A 26,491-nucleotide genomic window follows, 5' to 3' on the forward strand; every position below is an offset into this window, starting at 1 on the left:
ATGCTACAGGATTACATGCAGCTAAAGTAGAAAATGTTGAGCTATGCACAACCAAAAAAACCCAACAAAACCAGCTATGCCATTATGGACATTACCTCTCTGCCCTCTGAAAACCAGAAATGATCACACAACAGAGAGGTTTTAAATTAGTTTTAGGAAAATTTACTCCAGTGAAATAGTCTTAGGTGCAACATTTATCTCTTTAAAAAACTTGTTTAGAACAGTCAGTTTTCAATTTTGGTGTGAAATTCAAGCCATTTCAGACATAAATGTATCTTGTCATATTCTCATCTTCAGTTGATGGCTGGGGCCACAGGACCTGCTTTTGATATCACACCTTTAACCACAGCAGCAGAAGAAAGTAGGTTATAAATAATACAGACTTCTCACCAGCTTGAAGTACAGTGAGTGTATGCTCAGCTGATACCAAGTGACTGATAGGCTTTTATTACCTTGTACAGCTGTTCTAACACATCTTAGGAAGAGGCACATTCTGTCAGTTGTACTTTCTTCTTCTTCTTCTTCTTCTTCTTTTGTTTGTTTGTTAAACAAATGACTGAGTTTTGTCTTTTCCTTTCTCAGATGTGGTCTTTGTTACATATTACCTGTTGAGTAATTTCTTTGAAAATACTATGACCCCTGAAGTGCATATGCCCATGTGGCTTTTTAGGTCCTTGCTCTTTGTCTTCCTCACTGGAGATGTACAGACCACCTGGTGAGTTTTGATTCCCAGAATGGCTGCTAAGTCTCGGAGTCAGGTTGCTGATGCACTTGAGTGGGATTAGGTTTACTGTATACACAAAATGGTGCTGCTTTAAGTTCTCCTTAAGTGAGCTGTGTATGAGTTTTTTAGAGCACCTTAAGAAGGTAGGATCTTAATTTTTTTAAAAAATACTCTCTATTGTTCCACTGCATTTATTAGCTCGGGCTCTTGTGTTTATCCTGTTTCCCCTCAGTGCTCCCTCCCCCCCCTTGCCCCAGCATTATCTTCAGCAGCAAATGTTTCTGGCAGCCATTTGCCAAGCCAGAAACAATACTTGTATTGACTTCAGAAGGAATATGCACATACCTTTCTTCTTGAGATACAGTCCCCTCTGAGTTGTTTGTGTTTCAAAGATAATAAAAGGCATATCAAGATTTACTGATTGATGAGCTAGGAAAAGTGATAAATATGAGCAATGATTCAAAAATGTCCAGCCCTGTAGAGATTTACACATCACTAAATGTATCAGATGTATCAATGAAGGTAGCAGCAAAACATCAATAGCATTAGGTAGGCAAATAAAGTTATCTACATGATGAACTTGAGGGATCAGCCCCTCAGAACAAGTGACTGAAATAGCTATTACTAGTCAAAGAAAGAACTGCTTCTCTGCAGGTATTTTAACCTGGATGAATTGAGGGGTAATCTAAGGGATAATTTCATGCTTCTCTGTTTAAGAACACATAATTGAGCTGTAAATGTCAAAAGGGCAAAAGCAAGATAATAAAGAAGTTCTTCCTGTTGATGGAACTGATGAACAGACTGAATGGGGCATGGAATTTTAGGTAATTAAAAGCCAGGAGCTCATTAGCTAACACTAGGAGTATGTGGCATCTGAACTGAAGCCAAGTTCAGAGCTGACAAGCTGGTTAATGTTGTGCTGGTGGGGAGTGCACTGCAATTTAAAGCTGCTGCTCCTCAAAACCAGAATTTTGTGTTCTTTTAGGACTGCCCCCCTCAGCAGTACTGCCAAAGCCATTTTTTGTCGACCCTTGAACTTGTGTGTATGTTTGTGGCCTGAGGGGAGACCTACCCACACTTGATTGTGTAGCTGATCACATGTACAGCTATTGGGCTGAGAAGTGTTTTGCCATTAGGCCAGTGATCATGCAATGATGCAAGAAGCAAACTGTCCTTTTGAACACAGTAAAATAAAAGACTCATTATAAGATGAGCTGCTATCTGCCCTCCCTGCAGCTGCCTTGGTGAATTAGACAAGGCTGATGCTGGCATTTCAGAAAAAAATCAGGGCAGTTGTGGTCTGGATTAAAAGACAAGGTCACTGCTGATGAGCTACCTGGTGCCTCTTTCCTTAGTCCTGATCACTGTTCATAATGTGGCAAAACACAACAGTAAAGGACTATGAACAAGGGAAAAAACAAACCCTCAGGTCTGTAGAGCAGAGGGAGAGAGAGAAAGAAAACTCTAACTTCCAACTCCTTAATTTTCAATTATTTTCAAGACCACTGTGATCTCATGTGGGGGTGATTCATATTAAATCTGAATTCTCAGATTAAAAAACAAACCCCAAGAGCACCTTCCCTCTTGATAAGTCTGTTTTGCTTCCCGAGTGCTTGTTTAATTGAAGCTTGTCAATAGAAGAGATTTTTTGCTTGCCAAAGCCCTGCTAATACTCTGAGTTCTCCTAGGTACAGATTTAGACTGTGACCAGTCATAAAGCAGCTGCACAGTGGAATAGGCCTTACAAAAGCATGTCTTCTATAATTCCTGTGTCATTCTCTGACCTTAGTGCTGACTTTCCTTCCTTTGCACCTGTCTTAAAGGAGTTTATCATTTAAGCATATTGCAGGTGTTTGTGTGTTGTGGTGTTTCCCTCCCCCGCCCCCCAAGAAGTACAAAAGAGACCAAATGAGCTTCTAAAGCTCTTTGTCTGTAATGCTGCAGCAGTGGAGCTTTGAAGCATGGTCATGCTCAAGCTCTTGAAATTTGATTTTTAAGCAGTCAGTAAGGGGTTCAGAGTCTTATAGCCAGCTTTTGGCAGCTTGAAGACATGAACTATTTTGAGCTTTAGTGTCAATGGGAACATAATTGATTGAATTTGCAAAGTCACCATTTCATGTGCCATAATTATTTAAGTAAAGGCTAGGTAGGGTCATGTGCCTATGAAGCAGCCAAAAACCTACAGTATGATCCAAGGAGGAAGCAGTTTTGCATTTTAAATTAGGGTAGGGGGAAGAAGCCTCAAACCAGTGTTTGCTTGCTGCTTTATCACTATTGGATGAACAGATTTTAGTAGCTGGTATGAAAGCACAAGGGGTCATTCTTCATATCCTAGTAGGTGAATTATATGAGCTTAAGCATAGCAGTTATACCATGGAGTGGAGGTATGATACCTAGAGGACCTGGTGTCATTTCAGCACCTCAATCAGTCTGTATTATGCTGGGCTGTTCTGATCCATGCCATAAGAGGTACTCTGTGGAGAAGTTACTTAGCAGTGGGTAGATGCAGAGATGGCTCAGTCACAAGGTATCCCTCCTGGGCATGAATGGTGTTGGCCCTCCCTGAGTGTAGGTGATGTGTGAAAGCCTGTAGTCAAAGCTTTTGAACTGAAGTGAGCAGGTGGTGCTTTAGCCCATCACACAAAAAAGGGCAGTGTAGGCAGTATGAAGTTATGACTTCAAATCATCATGGTATCCCAGTGTCTTCTTTTTCTTTATTCTTAGCTTCTGTTTCCCTTTGGATTCAGCTTCATTTGCTTTAGACCAGGTTTGGGCATGTAAGAGCTCATCTACTTTTCCTGTGAATATAGCTGGTCTATGTATCCCATAGAATACAGTTAAAATTGCATGGAAAAGGGAAATTCCAATCTGGAAAAATTCAGGATAAGTAAATATCCCAGGTGGTCCCATAATTTCTAAGCAAATAGATATCTATTTTTGTTGTGTTTTTGGTTATTTAACATGGTGTATTGGAAATGTGAAACAATATTTAACAAAATCGAAAGGAAAAGGCTTTGCAAAAGTTCTGTTCCCAAGTGACAAACAGAATGTTCTAATATTGTCAGAGCTTTTTTCCCAGGGTGGTTTTCCACAACAACTTTATAATACAACTAATTAATTTGTGTATTTAGACAGAACTCAATATGACTCAATGTAAGTGGCTGGAAGAGCAGGCATTTGTGCTGCCTAGAACCATAACTGCAGAAAGAAATGAGGGATAAACCTTGTGAGCTCTGCAAAAATGCAAGAGAAAGCATCTGAAAGGCTGACCCAATCTTGCTGCCACACTCCCCTTTGGGCACTTACCAGGGCGTTGCTATGGGAGCTGTGGAAGCAGCAGGAGATTCACCATTTCTGGCCTTTTTGTTCATCTGTGCTTTGCTCCACGTGGCCTGGGGGATAAAAGACACCCACCTGAGTGATCCCACGATATTCCTGAGGCAGATCCTCTGCATATCTGTAGAGAAAATAAGACATCACCAGTGTACATACCCACTCTGGGTAAAGAAACAGTGTTCAGTTTTGCAGACCAAGTGATGCTCCACACTGCAAGTGGATTTTCTTCTGTCCTTCCTTTCAAGCATTTAAGCATTTAAGCATTTTTGCATTGAACTGATGTGAAACTACATGAGCTCTGATCATGTGAATAATGCATGAGATTTAAGACAAACACATGAAAGGAGCTTATCTTTCATGTCAAACAATTCTTTATTTTTTATGGTACAAATTAAAAGTGACAGATCTGAAGCTGTTAAGAAATACACAAAGTGCAGCTTTACTGACCATACAGATATTGCTCTAGATTAAGTACAGTTTTTGTCAGTTTTTATTTTTATTATGTTAAGCAACCTGTGCAGATAAATCAGCTTTGGTTTCAAAGTCAGAGTAGTAAGGAGCTTTTAAATATCCAGTTTGGTTTCTTGGTCACAAGTCCACCACATCAACTCCTTGTGTAATGATTTTGTATTTTTGAACACTACAAACAGTTCATTTTGTACTGCCATCTTTCCTGCTGCATGCTCCATGCATGGAAAAACAGATCTCTTTGCAGTGCTTCATAAGTGACCCTGGTGACCATTCTGTAGATTATAGCACATAGGACAAAAATAATAATAATAATAATAGTAATAATAATAATTAATAATAATTAATAATAATAATATCACCTTTTAACAATAAATAAACAAATGTGCCCCACATAATCTCAAGTTGGAAACAAGCAAACCACATGACAAAAAGCTCATTACAAAATGTTTTCCAAACAGATTTTACAGTCAAACATTGACATGGAAATCAATTTCCTCTCTTATCTTCTTATTTGAATGTTGGTCAATAACTGGGTACAAGTAGAGTGCTGAGGTAAAACACTGATGAACAGTTTTCTTTTTGTATTTCTAGTTTTTCTTCTTTTTTTTTTTTCTTTTTTTTTCTTTTTTTCCTTTTTAAAATTATAACAGTTTAGTATTGCGAGATTGTCAGCAACATTTAGCCATATCTATACAATGTGCATATACCTACATACATTGAGCTTTGGTCCAGCATTGAGAAGACGAGCAAAGGCATTTTACATATTTCTTTTTGGTTATAGCTTGAGTTCTTTGATACGCCTCTACTTGTTCCTTCCTAGCTCCTTTTTGCTTTCTTGTTCTCTCTTTGTTCTTTTTATTTCCCCCCCCCTTTTTTTTTTTTTCCTTTTTTTTTGTTTTTTTGGTGGTAATAATGTAAAGAAACTGGAACCATTTGAATGCATTTGATTTCTTCACTGTCCAAAATATCTTTTGAGTGAAAAACATAAAAAGACAAAATCAGAACAGTAAGTGAACCCTTGATCCATTATCCAAATAATAACAATTTTTTATATATATATGTATATTAAAAAAATTATACCAGTGATCAATAAATTGGAAAAACCATTAAACAAAAATCAGTGATCAATGAATCAGAAAAACCATTAAACAAAAATCAGTGATCAATAAATCTGAAAAACCATTAAACAAAAATCAGTGATCAATAAATCGGAAAAACCATTAAACAAAAATCAGTGATCAATAAATTGGAAAACCATTAAACCTTCACATATGACTGAAGAGGCTTTTGTTTCATTTGCTGGTAGCAATCTATCTTTTAGTCACATGCAAAATTAAAAGGTATTCAAATGTAATCAATACACAAAAACCGTTAACAAATTGAAGCAAGAAATGTTGCCAGTGACAAAATAAACCAAACTATTTATGCCCTCCCCCCCAGCTCCCTCCAAGATGCATGACTCACATGTGATTTATCCCTCTAAGAATCTGTTCAGGCACCATTTATGCCTCATAGCAAAAATTTGTTTATAAAAAAATTAATTTAAGAAGCATTACAACACTTTATCAATAATTTACAAAACATAATACAAAAATTAGAAAACTGTAAAAAAAATCACAGCACATGAATGGTTTTAAGACTCTGGGATGAACAGCATTTGTTTCTTCTTCTTCCAAGCTGGCAATTTATATTTATCTTACATTTTCACTGTCCTAGTTCTATCCTTCTGATATGTACTTTGGAACAGAAGAGAGCTTAATGTAACTGCTGCCAGCATGTTTTTAAACATTTAGTATCTTTCATACACTCTTTAGTTAACTTTTTTCCTTCTTGGGGGATTTTTCTTCACAAAATTTAGATTGTTCCCTGGGAGAATAGGAATTTTAGTTTTTAGGCAAAGAATGGCTGGTGGTTTTGTTCCCAGGCTGTTGATGATGAGTGTGTGTGTGAGGTCTCCAGGGTGGCTGAACAGGTCATTGATTATGTGGCGTTAATGAGTGGACAATTAGCAGCATTCTGGAGACACTGGTAGGACTTCAAGAGTGTCTACTTGCAAATAGGATCTCTTCTTCTCTGCTTCCCTGTTGGCTTCTGGGTGGTCTGCTGATTGTTATCTAAACTGAATTGTGGCTACAAGTTGGGGGCTGTTTGGCGTAGGTAACAGATTATATATGTGGATATAGGTATCTATGCTGGGAAAAGAAAACCCAGAGGGGCAGATGTTGTGAGACTCTCTTCACTTCACATCCTCAGCTTGGATAAGCATCATTTTGGTCCCTCACAATTTACCTGTGCTTATTGAGGTGTTTTTTTTCCCCTGGCAGATATATAAATATCAACAGTCAGAAAAGAGTCAATAACAATTCTCACTCTTCTTCTCATAAAAGCAATACTGAAAATATCATTAAACATACACTGCTGAGGCTTAAAGCCCAAAATGCATTTGCTGGATGTGAGCCCAGCCCGGAGTACTGGATCCTCAGCACTCCCCAACCCTGACCTTTGAGAGTGCTCACATTTACAGACAGTTTCTGGCACAGATGACAGTATCTGAAGCCTTAAAACTCCACCAACCATGCAACAAATACCCCATTCTACAAGCCAAATCCCATTAATAAAATAGTGAGGGCCAGATCCAAAGCCTAGTGAAATCAATGAAAGTTCCTTCCTTTCACTAAGTTTGGGATACAGCTTTGAGTTCTTGAAAGCTCTGTCAGAGAAGTGTTATTTGAAGACTCCAGCACTTGGGGAACCTCTTTCAAAGTTCTGGGCTGACCAGCAAAAATCCAGTACAACCCCCTGAACTCAGTGAATGCGATTGCTAGCTATACCACCTCTGTAGTGAGCTGAATCAAATCCCCAATGTTATCCTTTGGAAAGTCCTGATCAAGATGCAACTTCTGCTCTCATAGTGGGCTGAACTGCAAACACTGGAGCTAAACTCAGCAAAAAATGAAAATCGCAGGTGACCTTCGCCCTATTGAGAGAACCTGCAACACCTTTTTCTCCCTCTGAGCTCTGGTATATTTGTAGGTTCAGTGACCACAGTATTTTGGACAATGCTTGCCCAATCAAAAAGGAAGCCGAAGAGATACACTCCCTTTCCATGAAAATCAAATCACCTGAAACATACTACAGGTGACCCACCTTACTATTCTCTAAGGGTATTCAATGGGCTTCCATATATCCTGATTGCTTAGTCTAGCCAGCAGTCACAGTAAACACCTGCAGAAACACATCCTTCTACTGAAGAGGTCAACAGGGTCAGCATTGGTCTTGGAAGGACATAAAAAAGAGGCAGAGAGAGCAAACACTACCACTGAAACAGTCCATCGTGACGTAACGTTCAAACATCCTCATCACTTCCCAGCCTGTTTATTTTCATCAGAATCTCAAGGAATTTCTTTGGCTAGCAGACTTTGGAGAGAAATTGCTTCAAAGAGAACTCTAATATGGATGCAGTACTGAACCAAGCGTGCAGTTTGTGTTTATGCCACAAAATGTGTTTTGGTCACCTTTCCAGGTTCATGGCCAAAGGACAGAGAAATCCCAAGCTATGCAGCTGACAATAAGCACAATGTTCATCTTGGGCTGACAGTTCATCAGGTATAATCCTAATCCTTCTGTGTCCTCTATTGCATTTCAGCATAGCAATAGAAAAGTGTTGAGATTTCACTTTTCAAAATCTTCAAACAGCACTGGGTTATGTGGGTTTGGGGCAGGGGTGAGGAAGGAGTTCAGAGGGGGAAGGCAGCAAAAAGAATGGGGGAAAAAAGAAAAAAACAACCCAAAAACCAGAAATGCAAACCAAGACATACACCCTTGGAAGAAAAATGCCAAACCCCACAAATCACCAGAAAAAAATAAATTATTTTTGGCACCCAAACATTTGGAGATTACAAACAGCTGGCTAACGGAAAAGGAGGTGACCACAATGGAATGGCTTTGACACCTGTTTGTGCACCCCCTCAGGGGGGTGCGAGCAAGGGCGAGAGCAATGGATCCTGCTGTGTTCCTCGTTGCAAAATACAAATGTAAAAATCCGTAACACAACTTTACACTTGGAAGAGACTAACAATCTAGTTTGCAATGCCATGTTTCTGACTTTGGTTAATAGTTTTCATAGTGAATCAGCACTTAATACCTGAAAGGCTACAATCACTCCTCCAGGTGGCAGGCTTGTATTCGCTTTTAAACAGATAAAAGTTAATTTTTTTTCTCCTTTTTTTTTTTTTTTTCCTCCCCTTTTTTGTTTTGTTTGTTTGGTTTTTTTTTTTTCCTTAAAATGTGTTCACATTTTCATAATATACAGAAAAAAAGTAAGCAGTTATTTGGTTTATTTAAGTCCATTAAAAAAAAAACAACTGGCTTTTTTTTTTATTTTTTTCTTTTTTCCTTTTCTTTTTGGGGTGGGGGTAACTAATTCTACGACACACACAAAGTGTTGTGTATTTTTTGTTTGTTTCTTTTCTTTTCTTTTAATAGGAAACCCCATGGACATGTATAAACTGTTCTGTCCTTCTTGTAGTTTTCTCAGTCTTTTACTTACAAGGGTGATGAACAGGTATTTTCACAGAGTTCGAATGGTTACGATTCTGTTGGTGCTGGGTTTGGCGTGTTGGTTGGCTTTGTTGTGTGTGTGTGGTTTTGGTTTTTGTTTTGTTTTGTGGGTTTTTTAGGAGTTTTCTTCCAGTGAGTCTGTTAAAGGCTCCATAGGAACTGCTGTTGCAGGCTCGTGTTGTTTCAAACGTTTAATTGTGTTCTTCAGTGCTTGCCTCTTATTGCAGAACCAAACTCTAACTACTTCCCGGTCATAGTTCAGTTTCTCTGCGATCTCTGTCATTTCTTGCCCAGAGGGGTGTGTGTTCTTCTCAAAGTGGGCATTCAAGATTTCAAGGGCCTGTGGCGTGAATGAGGTGCGCCGCTTGCGCTTTTTGGATGGTTCACTTCCGATAAACTCGGTAAGGTTCTGCATACCTGCTCGATGGCGGGCCTCAGCCTCAGCCATCCACCGCTCAAGCACCGGCTTTATCTTCTGGGCACTTTTAGGGGTGATGTCCAGCTTTTCAAACCTGGCAGGATACAAAAGGCCAGGGTTCAGTTTGGCTGTCAGACTGCTAGCTATAGTGTTCTCTTGGGCTTCCTGTGGTAGGAAAAAGTGGCTTCTCAGGATGGTGTGTCTGAGGGAAAATTGAGAAAGAAGAGTCTTACACTGATGCTCTGCCAGGGTGGGACTTCCTGCCTGCCTGACTAATTGACTGGCAGAGGTAATTTACAATGGATTACGAAAACTGTCAGTTAAGTATATCTGTAAATATATATATATATAGCTAGATATTTAAGCCAACACAAAATAAACACTTCAACAAAATTCTAAGTGCACTAAATAATACAGGTTATGATTCATGTTTTAATATTTCTGACAATCTTCAAAACCCTTAAGGCTAAATCTAATTACAGGAAATGACATCAATGGCAATTGCTCTTTATCATCTCATCTCTGTGATTAATCCTTTTGTTTCCATTCCCATCCCATGTTGTGCAGACACCACAGCTCTAATAATCCAAACCAATGGCAGTTACTAGCCTCTGAATATCAGGCTTCCTTTCCTTTCATTTTTCAGCAATTTTCACTGTTTGCAAGTTAACGCTATATCCCTTTTCTGGGTCGCAAAAGGATTCCCATAGCTGTGCTGGTGTTCAGCTGAAACAGCTGGACACTTTGCAATTATCTTGACTGCCCCCACAATGTGCAAAGACAGACTCATGTTTTCCAGATGAAACCCAGCAAAATAGTCTACTAATATGCTGTGGCACCAAGCTGGGTTTATTGTGGGATTTCTGCAAACTGTACTAGAATGATATCATTTCCTGTAAATGAGGTCTTCTGTATATCATTTTGCCATCAAAAGTCTTTTGCCAAACCAGATTTCACAAGTATTATAAAACATCTGGAAAAGCAGCCACACAAAGCTTTAATCCTTTCAAAAACAAGCAGAAGGGCTGAGTTCACGTTTCAAGTCTTATACGTACTTGTTTCTTTCATTTACCCAGTTCATCCTCTCTTGCTACACATTCAAAAAGTCTTAACCCAAGTCCTCTGATGCCACCCATTTGTATCTCCACACTTCACCTACATCCACCCCATACACTGCAGTATTTAACATCGTAGGAAGGCAACAATTATTGTGCAGCACTGCTGCAGCCTGCATCCGAGCTGGTGCTGGAGCACCACTGCTGCTAATCATGATGTGTAAAGGAACTTGGTGACAGGATTTGGCAATTTTCAGTGCCTCTATTCAGCATGCGGAGGTTGCAGAAAACATTCCAGCAAGAATGAACCAAAGCATTTCTCACAAAGAATAAGACAAAGAATAGAATCATAGGATCATATTGGTTGGAAAAACCTCTAAGAACCTTGAGTCCAACCTTTGACCAACACCACCATGGCCACTAAACCATGTCCTGAAGTGCCACATCTACATATTCTTTGAACACCTCTAGGGACAGTGACTCCACCACCTCCCTGGGCAGCCTGTTCCTGATTTTAAGTGATAAAACCCCATGATTGTAAGGTGGCTTTCCTTGGTGTCCACTGGTATTTCACTATGTTTTAGAATACATCATCTCAAGTTAAGAAAGTGCCATTATTTGCATGGAGAGCATATCAGCAAGGTGCTGTATTGCTGATATGACCTGCACAGGTCACCAGGAGACTCTACTTCTGTCTCTGTGTTTCTTGTTCAACTTCCTTACCTTACTGCTCCTTCCATTAGTGTGGAGTTTGCACCAAAACTCCTGTTTTGCCCTTAAAAGTTAAACCTACTGTTTCTGAGGAGCAGCATTCTGCCGCCGAAGCAGCTTGTCTTGGTGCTTAATTAAGAAAGGCACAGTCATAGCAGGTTGTTGCACCCCAAAGGGAGGGCCAAAGGAAATTAAAAAATATCAGTCTATAACCTTGCAAGCATTTGGGACCAACTTCTGCACCCTGCCCTCATGTTCTGAATGTTTTGCCCCTCTAAGCAGCCCTCTCTAAAAGGTCTCCACGTTTTGGGCTTTTGTTAGCCATGTCCATGCTCCAATGCCATCTTTATTGAGGTTTTCATGATAATCCATAGTGGGGAATCCTTTGTCTTAGTAAAATTTAAGCCATCCCCAGTGTTTTTTCTCAGGTGTGAGGTAGATAGAAGAAATGAGAACATAGCAAGCTAGCAAAAAACAAAGGAAACTGCAGTTTATAATTTTAAAGTATAGTATGTTAAACAGCAAGTTAAGGCTCCAACAAACTGGCAATTGCTAAAAGCTCCACCCATTTTAGGCATTCTTTACCAACTAACCACAGGGAAGGAAAAAAGAGTGAAATGAATCCCAAGCACCAGGGAGCGATAGCATTCATATCATGGGCACTGCTTGGTAGTGTTGATACTGCAGTACACGTTGTTTGGTATAACGATATACAAGCCTTGAAACAAATTTCCCAGCAGTAGTATCCTTGTATAGACTGAATAAAGGTTATTTTCTACAGGGAGGTATCTTATAAGAAAAAACAGTAGGGGAGACCACAGAAGTGAGAGGATCCTATGGAGCTTTTTGTATTTAACAACAATCAATGGGTTTTATGGAAAATCATTGAGCAAAATGTGAGCTGCAAGCTCACTACCCCATACTGATGTTATTTATAACCTTAGTCTTAAACTGCAGGAAAAGTACACTTCCGTTCTATGGGGAATACATTAAAAGTATAAAGAGCAGATAAAAAGACAGAGCATTTCATGGATCACCAAGAACAAAATCCACTTAAATGAGCTTAGAGTTGGTTTCTTGGCTTTCACTGATGGAGAAGGACTATAAGGCATTGCCCAAGAGGAAAAAGCTGTTACCTAAGTGTGTTTGTTACCTCATGCATAAACATGGGATTACTGTAACACACATACATGTGTACATGGTATTTGCTTCTAACTGTTTTAACTCTGTCAAGGCTGTATTATCATTTCTTGTGATTAGGGCAGATTCCTGCTTCTGCTTTGCATACATGGCTTATCTGCTTTTTTAGTAAAGATCTGGGTGATAAAAGATGAGTAGGTGCTGGTTTGAAAGATAGCAGGAAGGATAATTTTTTCTGTTCTGCGTTGCCTAGGTAGATCATCATTAACATCCTATATGTGAAATGCTAGCCACAGTAATACAGATTTTAACTTAGCAGGGATGCAGCCATGAAATATTTGTTCAGTAACCCTATCTGTAGAAAATGGCACAGTATGAAGAGGGTCAGCTGGTGCTTATCCAGCATCAGCAGGGTCTCCAGCTCGTCTACTGAATTAAGTCTCAGTACCAGGAACATTGTTCCTCACTTGTTCAAAAAGGAGAAGAAAAACAAACAGACAAGACTAAAGTTACACAATAAGACATTTTCTCTGCCAGATACCAACATTGCTTTCTAAGTTTAGTCCCAGATTAAATAATAAAGACACAAGACTCAAAAACAGGTATGCTTTCTGCAATAAGCTGAAGAATTGTTAACAACAGAGAGGAGAGCTGATGATGTAACTTGTTACCTGCAGATGGCAGACTGGCTATAGGCTGGGCCTTCCGTGGCGCTTAGGGCTTGGCCAACTTGAGTCTGTGTCAAGCCAAGGGACAGGCGCCGGATTTTAAAAGCTTTGGCAAATTCTCGGATTTCTTCCAAATTCACCCCATCCACCTCTCCAGTGGCTGTCTGAGGATCTGTTGAAATAATTTTTCGTTGTGTCAGTTCTCTGCATCACATACGAGCGGGCTAGGCCTACACCAGCTGTCGTTGTCAAGGTGTTGAAGGGCATTATTTGTTTTTTAATATTTATCACTTTCTCTTTTTCCCCAAACAGAAACAGACTTTCCTTGGCAGGTGTGTTATGAAGCATGCTCGGAATGTTCAGATTGCTAAGATACCAACTAGGCTGTAGTGTTTCCAGGGGCTGGTGGAAGAGTTTTAAAGGCATACTTTACTGCTGGAGTCCTGAAAATGGCCAACTCGCCTCAGAGTGAGGGGGTGCCTGGGTCCCTCCTCACTGCCCTTTGTACCTTACAAAACCTTCCCCAGGCTGACAAGTCATTTCTGTGTCTTATCACACTTAGAAGGAAGGCTGGTGTTGATTTATTTATTTGCAGTCTGTGGGAAGGGCTAAGTATATGTGTGTTTTAAAATTTGAAATCAGTACTTTCTGCTTTATCTACAATTAATGCCAAATAAGGAGATCCAGAAACCTTCCTTCCCTTTTGCACAATACCCAACCAAAACAGACAGTCAAACATTCAGAATAACCCAGCAAATGAACAAGCCCAGACAAAATGCTGGATTTAAAGACTCCTTAATTTAAAAATAATCTTTTAAAACACGCCTTTCTGAGAAGCAGCCTTTCAAGCTTTTGATTCTGCCTCCCATCAGGCTGATCAAGGAGCAGCACCATCAGCCATTAGGTTTTGGATGGTAATGGTGTACCATTTCTTACTTTTACATTAGCCCCTCAGAAGATAATGCTTATGATGCTGTGAGAATAAATCTGTCCTTCCTCTCCATAGCAGTTTACTGACACAGAAGCCTTTGTCCCTGAAAGGGCACATAATAAAGCATGCCTACCGCAGGAAAGCTCCTTTGGTGCTGGATAACTCGGTCAATTTAGGACTTATCAAGGGAAATGACACAACAGCTGGAGAATGGAACTTTTCCCCCCCCAAGCTACTGATCCCTGGCTAAATGAAAGCGTTTGCCAAGTCAGAGACAGCATGGGACTGGGATGGTGGAAGATTTCAAAGTGTTGTGCAATCCTGCGTGTAGTGAAGCCATTCTCCCAGTGAGATATCTCTATTGTTCTTCACCTCATTCCTCAGACTTCTTAGGTGAAAAGTTTGCAGCACAATAACCTATCAATTTCTGTAAATGTAAGCAGTTGTGCAAGGACAGATCTGGAGTACATTACTATTCTGAATCCCACATGAGAGTGGCTCCCACTAGTACTGCTATAGCTGAGGGATTGTCAGCATCACAGTAACAAAGCTTTTATTTTCAGTTTTATTTTATTTTCCTTATGATGGAAATGTCCCATAAAAAAGTCTTCCAGTCAAATAGTAGAGGGAAGAGGGTTTTTTGCTATGTAAATTTAGCCTATATTGATTTGTAGCTTGAGTGCAAGAAGCACACACAGCAATAGTATTTTAAAAACACCTGTCTGTGCAGCCAAGGACAATATGAACTATGCCTACAGGTAAAACATGCCCACAGGCTGAACCTAAGTGCTCCACACTAAGAACCAGCCCTCCTGTTGTCAGTGCTGTGCTTGGGGTCACCTGTGCTAACATACAGGTACTTATGCAGTATGAAGCCAGGGGACATATTGTTTGCTATTAAGTAGCCAGTGCTGTGAGAGAAGCCTTTAGAGGTATGAAATTTTCCTACTTGCCCCATACACAATCTATATACCATACCAGTTCTGATTTTCAGAGACATGGAGTGGAGCTGATGCTTAGCCGCCCTTTGAGTCTTTGATGAACAACTGATAAATGTGCAAAATATCATAAATGGTAATGGCCTCAGAAATTCCCTTGAGTAATGTGCCCTAAGATGGTGACCTTCCTCACTTCTTTCCTTCCTTCACTTTAAGGCCTCTGACTAAGGCTATTAAGGATATGACAAAGGACAATTCATGTGTTCCCAGAGAACTTTCAAAGTTGTGAATGCTCTGGCAACTGGAACCTGTAAACCTTCCCAGCTGCCGTTAAGAATGAACAAGGAGGTAAGAATGCCCGTGGGTAGAGAAATTCTGACAAGTTCTGCTGGATCCTGCTAGGGGATCTTTCTGGTATGGCATTGTTGTAACAGTGAGTATCATGGAAAGAACTTCCCTGATAAGGGGTCTTGGATGAGGGGACAATTAGGCTGAGTTCTCCCTGAGATGAGAAAAAAACCTTTGTGATGCACTTCAGGAATATGGGAGCAGATTGTAATATATGGCAGAGTATCTGTTGAGAAGGAGGCTTCATTCTTACATAGCATCTTCAGGAGCAAGAAAGTACTAACAGAGGTGGACCAAAAAATGGGAAACTCGTATCCCTGAACTCTAGGGAAAATGGTGTTTGTATAAAATCAGAAACACTTCTACTTCAGGTGTGATTCAAAGCCCTCTGAAATCCATAGAAGTAGTCCTTTGATTTCTGTCAGCTCCATAAAACTCAAACAGTACTATGAAGACCACTCTATTGATATCATCACATGATAGGACCAGTCTGTTTCACTCTGTTGCCTTTAAAATGCCATCAATACATAATATTGAACTCTGTGGACTAATGCGTACACATACATAAACATATTCAAACAGATAATGGATTTTGTTTTAATAACCTCTGAGCTTTCAGAACAACTAAGTGTGTAGTGCACTTCACATTGGAGGAAAAGGAGCTTAGTGAAGACTGTACATAAATTGGTGCTTTCTAAATTAAGTGGATATCTTAGAGAAGGCAGCAGAGTGCCCATGGGAAAATAACATCTACCAATCTCATTCAGTGGTTGGGATCTACAGTAAGAGCATTTAAAGACTCCCAGTGGATGGTATGGCTTGATCAAACAATGGCTGCTGCGTTTATGAAACTACTGGGTGCTAGAGAAAGGTGAGAGTTGCCTGGGACCATTTTAGGGGATATGCACGTATATCCCACATAAAGCAGCCAGCTAAAATTCCCCAGGTATCCCAGTGAGTGGTGAAGATAGATGAGCAGAATAAAATCCACAGGCTCTCCCTCTTCACTGAACACAATTTTTTTTTTCCTACACCCATTTTTTAATTCTTCTGAAAATTCTGCATGAGTTTGTTGGTGAGTGCAAATATGCTGTGATTTTAATAGTTAGGGGAAAGAGTTGCTACAGAGGAATCAGTATACCCTGAAGGAGAAAGCAAATTTTGGTTGTACGGAGTTCTACCATGGGAGGGAATAGAGGGGATGATTTCCCCAGTCAGACAGTAAGAGAAATGTCTGGCAGAGGAAGTCCAAAGGAAAATAAATTAGGTAAAGGCAGGACAAAATATTGTTAATGGGAAATAGATCAGAACTCAGGGGAAAGAAAGAAGAATAATTTGTTTGTTGGAGGCATTTTAATTTGATACTAACAGATGACGGTAAAATGAGTTTGAAGGGAAGAAATGAACTTCATGGAGACACAAGTCTCAGAGCATGATGAGGAACCACTGATTTCCACAAAGAGAACATATGGTGGGAAAGTTAAAGAAATGAGCAGAGGATGAATCTGAGAAGAGAAAAATTAGATGGAAAAAAGGAGGAATAATGATGTAGAACTGAATGAAGATAAAGAAGACAAAAGAGAGCAGAGAATATGCTGAAACAATATGAAGAAATGATACAGCAGGGACAGGAACTGTAGAGGTGAATCTTAGAGCACCTGCTTAGGCACAGCTTCTTTTAAAACGTCCTTTCTTTGGAACCAACAGTATTCTTTAAAATAACTGGTACTTGTTGCTGGTGAGGGATGAAGGGGTGAGGATGGGACAAAAGGGAAAAGCTACAAAGAACAATCTAGGGGTGGGGAAGCAGAACATGAAATAAAAAACTATAAAGGGAAATAGAGGAAATGCACCTTTTTAAACATTAGGAAATGTTAAAGAAAAAAAAGTAAAATCATAAAGAAAATATTGCTAGCATGAAAAGTAAAAGGAATAAACCCAAGGAACATGGAACACTGCAGTTATGAAATCCCAGTTCTGATCCCTTTCTCACAGTACTTTAGTAATTTCACTGACGTGAGGTGTCCTCTTGCAAAAAGAGTTACTCTCTTTAGAGTAAGTGTGAAAAACCTTGCCCCAAATGATTATTTACTGAAGTCATGTTGCTCCAAGCAATTTGACTAACATAATAAGGTAGTGAATATGCCTAGTTTTACATGAATTTTACTATATTTGGCAAAAAAATCTGGAATATTGCACAACTCTACTAAGGTACCAAACTAGGGCCTCTGCTAGAGGACTAGACTGCAGCTTTGGAAAGAAAGAAGAAAAAGAAACAACAATATTCCTGCAACCAAAGAGATGGTTAGGAGGCAACAAGTTGTTTCTGGCTGTCCTCATTCATATTGTTTATTTCAGAACCACTGATCCATTGCAGGCATCATCCCACTATGAGACTTTGAATGGACATTTCCAGACACTAGATTTGACTTATAGGCCTCCCATACAAAGCTCTGCTAGCTAGTGTGGAGGCTGGGACACTAAGAAAGCTTTGTACAATTATGGGACATAGACTTGACAAAGCAGTGCTTCTGCCCTTCAGGGTTCTGCACCCAGAAGCTGAATGGATTCTGCAAAGGAGTAAAGCAGGAATGACTTTGTGTCTACTTATTTCCCTGTGTGCAGTCACAGTTGTATGCACATCGAGTTTTAATCACATGAAACAGTTATCAAATTCTTGACAACTTCTTTATCTAAAAACGTGGTATTATCAATGACAGCAAAAGGCTGCTGAGGGTCCTGCCTGCCTTTTCATGTTTCATTGTGCAGGTGGTTTGATCTTTCCTTACTAAACTGACCATGTTTTCTTCCTTCTTGTAGGCCCTTTCAAAATTACTAGAAACCTGCAAGTAGCTCTCTTGTGCCCTGGAACATTGTCACTTATATGTCAGCTCCAGCCAGTTTACGTGCGTGGTATTAGCTCTAGTTTGTGTTTGGCTATGTGCTCTCTAAAATATGCTGGAAGCCATTAAGGATCATCAAGATGATTGTTTTACTTCTGCTTGTAAACAAATTTCAGGTGGAGAATAAAACATATTGTTCTGCGCTGGCTAAAAAGAATATATTGTAATAACCTCTTCTCAAGAAGTTTCAGTTTCCCTATAACTTAAAGCATGGACTTAATAGCTGTTGGGGGATAGCTGTTGTGGCAGTAATGTGCTTCTTGCTGTTCCAAATAAAAATGTTCTTCCAAGCATCTCCAAACAGATGGGCCTCCAAAGATCATATCTACTCAGTAGAGATTTACTACATCTGTGTGAAATTCTCTTTAAGACTTTGTCTGTGCTGGGGATGCTCAAGCCTAAGGCTGAATGGAAAAGAATGCCCCTCTTCAATGATTGTGGCTCTTGCCTGCTTTGGGCCAGGACAACAATAAAGGCAAAGACTGACTCACCTCTCTTCTGATTTGGGTGCAGAGGAGGCAAAAATTAACCTTGATTATAAATAAAAATAAATGATGGAAAAAAACCCTGAAGACTACTAAGGAGCAGAAATTTGAGTTTGGAGTGGAGGGAGAGAGAGCCTGAGTGTGCAGAGTGGTAATTGCTGTGGTAGAGGAAAGAAAATGGGGAAAGAATCTGCACTAGTGATAAAACAAGGTAGAGGAGGACAGAAACTAACAAATAAACACACTAGTAAAAGGGACAGCAGATATGGTCTGGGGACAGAGACTGACTGGGAACTGAAGGGGAACTGAAATGGGAAGAGGAATTGAAGTGTAATGGACTGAGGGGAAATAATGGACTGCAGGGAGAAGGTGAGAGGAGCAAAAGCATGGAGGCAAAAGGAGCACAGACTGTGTAGAGATCAGTAATTATGTGGAGGAAGTAATGGGGCTGAAAGAGGACAAGTGGTGAAATGAATCCAGCCTGAGAGGAACAGGTAGAAAGTCCATGTTCATTAGTTCCCAAATTGATATTCCTGTGCCTCATACTCCTCTGCTCTCAGCAGAATCCATGAGACCAGCATGTATTACTCATTTTAGAGCAGGACCAACAAAATAATAACACACCTGTCAGATTTTCCATCCATTCAACTGTCAGAAGATCTCACATTTCCAACTCTGAATATAAACATCAGCTCACCACACTTTACTATTCTGCTTTTGCAACAAGACAAAAATGAAGCTAAAAGAACATCCTTGGATTTCTTTGCACAAATAAACCCTCAGAAGCTACAAAATGCTGGAGTTACAGCAGCCCACAAGGCAGTGTAACATAGTCTTAGAGCCCTAGATTAGCAGTTCTTTTTCTCCAGACCCCAGCCTCATCCAGGGCAGAAGATGAATTGTGCTTCATTATGGAGGAACTGATTGCTGCAGTGCCTTTTCACTTGTTCAGTGTGTGGCCCCAGACCTCTATTCAAGCTCTTCACCAAAGACATTTCCTCTTGAGCATTTCTGGGTTTTTAAATCTTAATTTATTTTCTTGTGTTTCTACAAGATGAAGGTCTTCCCCTTCTCATTCACAGAGAAGGGGAAAGATATTAAGTGAAAATGCATTTTTGGGTATCCAGCCTAGGTCAAGTAGGAGAGGATTTTTTATACTGTCTCTTTAAATGGTTCTTTATACAGTTCCACAGTGAAAGTGCACTTAAAATTGTGACTGTGAGTATCAAGTTCTTCTGTAAATTAAAGTCCAGAGTCTCAAGATGGATATTGAGGGAGCACTTGTGAAAAATCTGGTTTAAGTGACTTGCTTGCCATTGCACTGGAATTATGTGGCAAACAGAAATCTTTAGCTCCTCAGCCCTCCACAGCCTGAAGCAAGCCCACACTCCACCCTTCTACATGCTCCCTCCCTCAGATGTTATCCAGACTGGGGAACAGTTTAGTGAATCATGTAGGGAATAAACCCTGGGACAATTCCCTACCTGTGGCATTAATAATTCTGATGCATCCTTAAAATAATTCCATTTGGAATCACAGAATGTTAGAGGTTGGAAGGGACTTCCAGAAATCATTGAGTCCAACCCCCTGCCAAAAGCAAAATCACCTAGGATAGTCTGCACAGGTATGCATCTGAGTGGATTTTGAAAGTCTCCAGAGAAGGAGGCTCCACAACCTCTCTGGCAGCCTATTCCAGTGCTCTGTCACCCTCACTGTAAAGAAGTTTCTCCTTGTGTTGAGGTGAAACCTATGTTCAAGTTTGTATCCAGTTTTCCTTGTCTTATTACTGTGCACCCACCCCTCAGATATTTATAGTCATTGATCAAATCCCCTCTCAGTCACTGAAGGAAGGATGAGAAAAATACAATGATTGCATGATCTTAATCATAATGCACATTGTTGTCATAAAATACAAGTTCTCAGAGGAAGTGCACACAGTTGAGCAAGCAACTGGTTTTCTAGCATCTCCTAACTTTTGATGGATTTGTACTGTAAACTTGAAAGGCCTACTTTCATGTTGCTTTTGTTGTGTGGTGTTTACTCACATAGGGAAATGGACTGGAATAACTATGGTGGGGTAGAGCACTCCTCAATAGTTATTCTAGAATACTTTTTAAATAAGAATATCCACAAGGGAGGCTGTTCTGGACTAGCCATTGAAAAGTAACTTGTTCTGCACTAGGTATTTTACTCAATTTTCCCACATAGACAAGGGTTAACTATGTATTTTTTAACACGAAGCCTCTTATTTGTCTTCTTCCTACAAGCCTGTCTACATGAAAAAATTTACTGACAGAGCAATAGCAGAAGCAGTACATTTAAATCAGTATAATTATATCTGTATCTATATATTTTATATACTTACAGTTATAAATGCAGACATTTTTATTCCAGAGTAAAAATATTCACATTGGGAATTATACCAGGATAATTTTACCACTATAGCTCTGCCAGTAATTTCCTCATGTAAACAATCTCTGAAATAATCTAACCAAGGTGTTTTCACATTGTCCCTTGCATGAGTTTCTCCAAGCCATTCACAAGCTTGTATCAGTCATATATTTGACATTACCAGTATGGTGTGAGCTACAGTGTTTGTTTACTTGAAATATGTACATGGAATATTGCTGAACAAGGTCATCCAATACACACAGGTTTTTGCAGATGTGCAAAAAGTGTTAATGCTTCTGATGTACACTTTTAACCTCTTGGTTTTGCTATGTAAAGACCACAGTTAATGCAGATAAGGTCTCAGGACTCAGAGCTATGTGATCTGGAAGAAAGGGCTGTTCAGGAGGTCAGCTTTTATAATCCTAGCACTGAAACGTGGCTGTTTCACTGTGGCGTGCTTCTCTCTCCTCTTCCACATGCTACAGTTCTTTCTTGTTTAAACTACACAACCTTTTCCTGGCAAGAAAGGTCTCTTGCTCTAGATTTGTGTAGTGCAATGGTTTATTAAATGGTTTGCTGCACTAATTAAGCAAAGTTGAAGGATCTGTTTGCCCGCCAAATTCTGAACAATTAAAAATCTCTCATTTCCAAAGAGCATTAGCTACTTTTCAGTTACAAGAATTGCCCTCAGAAGTCAATTAACAACTGCTGCCATTTTTATGACCATTTTAAGCACTGAATTTCTCAAGGCATGTTTACTTTAAGTGCATTCCATGACACAACTTAGCAGTTTTCACTGGCAAGAGTCACTCTACTTAGCAAAATACATTCTACTGTATGAAAAAACAAAAAGGAGGGAAAGCAAATCAGGAAACTCAACAGTGAGGAGGACAGGGGAGAATTAAGGAGAGCCAGGGAGCAATACTTACTGCTGACTAACTGGCCAACACTCAAAGCTGAAGAGGAGGAGGATGAGGAGGAAGAAGAGGAAGCCTGACGCACTGGGCTTTGAGACATAGATGCTTGACTGTGAGCCAAATGCAGGAGATTGGACTGTGAGGCTGCTTGTCCCACTTGCGTCTGGGAGGGCTGATGGAGCTATATGTTAAAATGTAAAAATAGGTATTTAGAAAATGAAGCAGTAACAGGAAACTTTCAGTGTACCATCTCACCCATCTACTTCTGAGGAAAAAACCCCATAGGAGCATTAAACACTAAGGACCTAGCTCAGATGACAGTGTGTTACAGCAAGAGCAATCTGAGCTCTTCGGAATTCTGACTTTTTTTCTCAGTTTAACCATATACTGAATCTAATTAGAAGATACTACTTGTTTGAAATGGGTGATAAAAGATCTGTGACACTGACAGCAGCATTCTGATTGAATAAATATATGTTCTTACCTGTATTCTGACTCATGAAGTCATACTTTTATACCCTACATGGATTCTCATATAAATCAGAATTGTTTCAGTTATTTCATACTTCAGGACTAGGACCAAGGAGAGTGTGAATGGGGAAGAGAAGATAAACTGGGAGAAAATCCCTTTCCTACAGAAAGGAGTAACTTGGTTTATGACATTAGTTCTAGCAAGCAACCAGAATGTTGAAATCTTGCTTCTCAATCAATAAATGGTCTTTGCCTAAATCAGACAGTGACACTTCTGAGCCCCATTCACGCCAAGACTGTGTCAAGTAAGAGACACATAAAAGAGTCTAGTGAGTGCAGTAGGTACAAACACCATAACGCATGAATCTGGCTTGAGAACTTTTGTTTTGCTTTGTTTTTAAAACAGCATAGCTTTTGGTTGTTCACTAGGGGAAAGGAAAGGATCATTCATCATTTCTGCCTATAATAAGCTTTCATATTGGACTGAAAATGAAGGACAGCTTCTGGTACTGATTTTTATGTAAAAGTCCCAGCAAATTCAAAGGGCAGTTTCTTTACAGAGTGAAGATGGACTTACAGTTCTGAACTGGCTTCTAGTAGTCCACTATGGCCCTTTCAGAGCCTAATAATACAGTAACATAGCCCTGATACACTCAGGTGACTGCTATTTACTATACTCATGTCATGTTATTTACTGCTATTGACTATTTTGTGTTAATTCTTGATATGGATCAAAAATGACTGTAAAAATGTACTAAAAAGCTTCACTTTCAAGTGCTAGCTCTTTTCTGCATTCTCAGAAAGGGGGAAGATAAAGGTCGATTTGACCTTGCTTGAAGTCAGTAATTTAAATCTACTTCTTGAACTCTGAGGAGCATGAGTTTTTCTCTTTTGATATTTAACTGAACAACCGACTTCAGAGAAGGAGCTCAATTCATTAGTAATACTCAAATTATATATAATATGCTCCCTGAACACACAGAAATGACTGATGCTAAGTAGACAACAAATCGTATGGCACAGCAGATAAAGGTATCTGATCGTGTTCAAGATGACAGATTTGCGTGGAATACACATGAACAATTTTAATGACGTTATTCTTGATACAGGTCTGTTTAAGAAGGGGAAGAATTGCAATTCCTTTTTCTGCCTCCCACATGGAATAATAAAACACACAATGAAGTGAGAAACTTTGCATTGCATTTTAATAACACTGAAAATTACTTATCTAGCCTGTTTTAGTGTAACATGACTTCCCTAGGGATGAATAAACAAAACCATTGTACCAAGGAGGCTTTTTTTGGGTCAAAACTGAAAAACTGCCACTTAGTCAAAGGGGTAATAGTTGAGAAGTGGATTGAAATCTTCCAGATTTCAGACCCATGCAAGCACTGGGCATCTTAAAAAAATAAAATTAAAATTCACTATCAGCTGGATTTTAACTACAGAGAGCTCCCAGCCCAGAACACCTCCTTTTATAAAACCTTCTCCTAGGGAAATGGTCCACTAGGAGGGTTGGCCTCCTCTAAATGCTGCAGAAATGGTCTGCCCACGTCACTCCAGACTGAAGCTTTCAAAAACAGGCAGGCCTTTGGGCTCTGGATCTGTTGTCCAACGAAATCTTTGGCAAAACTAGATTTTAGCCTAGGCAAGGGAAGAAAAATACTACATTTAGATGAGTTAGATGCTCTCACACTATCTGAAACAGTCTTAAAGATGTTAGTGCTGATCTCAGAGGACAGAGCAGCAAATGTTATATCTGTCTTTAAAAGGAAAGATCTGCAAAATTATAGTTCAGCCAACTAAACTTCAACCCATGGAAAAGTACTGAGGAAAATAAACAATTTGTAAGCACCCGCAAGAAAAAAGGTAGCTACAGAGAACATGGATTGTTAGGAACTAACTGTGTCAAACCAATCTGATCTCCCTCTAAGACAGGGTAATTGGTCTTGTGGACAGGGAAAAAGCAGTAGGTGGTTTGACTTTACAAGACTCTTGACACTCCCTCATGTGGCATTTTTTATAACCTAGGGAAAGAGACTTTAGATGAAATTGCTGCTGAATGAATGCAAAAGTATTTGGAAAACAAAACTGAGAGGATGCCTGTCTGTGGAAGGGGAAGTGGCATGTCTGGTGCTTCACAGGAGCCTGTCCTTGCTCAGCACTACTCAGTATTTTCTTAACAACTTGGATAATGGAGAAGAGGATATGCTGACTAAATTTACATGTCAATGACATGCTGAGAGAGACCTTTTGATAGCCTGGAATATAGGATTATGTTTCAAGATGGTCCTGTCAGTTTGTCAGTTTCAACATGCCACCAGTAATCCTGTGGTGTTGCAAAAACTCCCATACTAAGCTGTGTGAGCAGGAATGATGCCTGCAGTGCATCTGAAGAATCTTCTTTTCTACTAAGTGCTGGAAAAAACCTGTGCCAGGGGCAGGGTGGGGCTTACCCTGACCACAGCTAGGTGCCACGCTTCAGAAAAAAATCTGGACCAACTAGAGAAGAATATTTTGCAGTAGCTGAAGGCCTGGGTGTGATCTGAGGTTTATGAAGACACCCTGAATGAACTGAATGAAGAGAAGGGAAAACTAAGTGGGATACAATGCTTGCCTCAAATACAGGCAGGTCTGATGAAAAAAGGAGAGAATGAGTTTGGCTTACATTTTATAGTGGAAAGGATGAGGTGCAATAACCTCGAAGACTCAAATTAGGTGCTGGTAAAAGCCATCTCATATGACAGTGAAGCACAGGGTGAACCTGTGGAGTTCCTATGAGAGTTCTTAGGAGCAAGATAGTAAATACTGGCATAGCTACTCCAACTGAGAGCAACAGAGTGGACTGGATAATATCTTGAACTTTGACCTTCCAGCCTTAATTTTTAATGATTCTATGCTATTTCCTATCAGTATTTCTCAGGAAGAAATACTTGATCATGTAAGACAAAGATAGTAAATTCAAGGTTTTCCAGCCATGCTACACAGGTTGTCTCTGATCAGTTCAACTGCTGAGCATGTAAACAGTAAATGTGAAGCTTCCAGGAAACACCAGAATGAGAGAACACTCTGCATTCTCCAGCTGTGCGTGTAACGCATGCACATAGCCACAGCCAATACGTAGCACATGCACAGCATGTTGGTCACAGAACTGTTTGATTGCACAAAGCCTTTGCAAATCTAGTTTTGAAATAACTGGGATAGCCAGAAGCATGACAGTTTTCTTGTCAGACGTCCAGTAATCTTTGAACAAATGTAAGAAGTTCACAAAATGTGGCTGGGCAAAGTAGGATCTGGCTAGTGAGGCCTGGAGCAGAGTGGCCTTGGGTGTAATAACAATGTGTAGGGGATGTTTATGGGTTGTTAGTCTCTAACTCAGTGCTTGTGAGGGGAAAGGGAGCAATAGGATTGGAGAGGCTGAAGAGTCACCTTAAGGCCTGACCAGAGACTGAGGAAAGATTCCAACTTTATCTCTCTACATAATTTCCAGCACACCTCCTGTTTTACAGACATGACAGTAAAGCTGTAAATGTCCTGCTTAAAGAACAATGATATTTATCTATGTCATGAAATTGCATTAAAATACTCTCTTTTCATCCACTAGAATTTCCACGCCAGAAATAGCCTTAAGGAGAGTCAACAATCAGATTACGAATTAGATTCTAGATGACAGAATCAATTCAAACTTGCAATAGCTGACTTTTCCCATTTTTGGATATGTACACATGATATGAATTATGTTTATGCCCGTTGTGCATTTTCCATCCAAAGACAGAAGGAGGCACAGAAATTGCAGAAGCAGCTGCTGTAAGTGCCATTCTGTGTAGGTAGATATAGTAGACATGCTGAGAATGATGACTGCATGCAACACTGATCAGTATCTGGCCCAAATACATGTATGCACACTGCAGCTAGAGGAACAGGATAAATAGGAAAAACATAGTGCAGCATTAAACCTTATAAGAATAAACTGAAAAAATGCAAAGTGTCTGATTCATATTACTTTTACATCAGTTTTACATAC

At 39.7% G+C, this 26,491-nt stretch overlaps 1 protein-coding gene across 2 annotated transcripts in view; it reads right to left on the minus strand.

Moving 5' to 3' along the window:
• Positions 1 to 8,834: 8,834 nt before the first annotated feature.
• The window catches only part of POU6F2 (POU class 6 homeobox 2), a 290,005-nt gene continuing 272,348 nt past the window's right edge, over positions 8,835 to 26,491 (minus strand). Inside the window, exons 8-10 of one of the 2 annotated variants that reach the window (XM_068156860.1) lie at positions 22,009 to 22,177; positions 13,087 to 13,255; positions 8,835 to 9,603 (exon numbers count right to left, since the gene is read on the minus strand). In XM_068156860.1, coding sequence (XP_068012961.1) covers positions 9,207 to 9,603; positions 13,087 to 13,255; positions 22,009 to 22,177 — 735 coding nt within the window. In that variant the 3' untranslated portion in view covers positions 8,835 to 9,206. Of the gene's footprint in view, positions 9,712 to 13,086; positions 13,256 to 22,008; positions 22,178 to 26,491 lie in introns of both variants that reach the window. The other variant, XM_068156859.1, reaches the window with a different exon arrangement.

The sequence above is a fragment of the Melanerpes formicivorus genome, unplaced genomic scaffold (assembly GCF_026170545.1).
Source record: "Melanerpes formicivorus ecotype bairdi unplaced genomic scaffold, bMelFor1.0.p_v2 SCAF_35, whole genome shotgun sequence".
Lineage (NCBI taxonomy): Eukaryota > Metazoa > Chordata > Aves > Piciformes > Picidae > Melanerpes > Melanerpes formicivorus.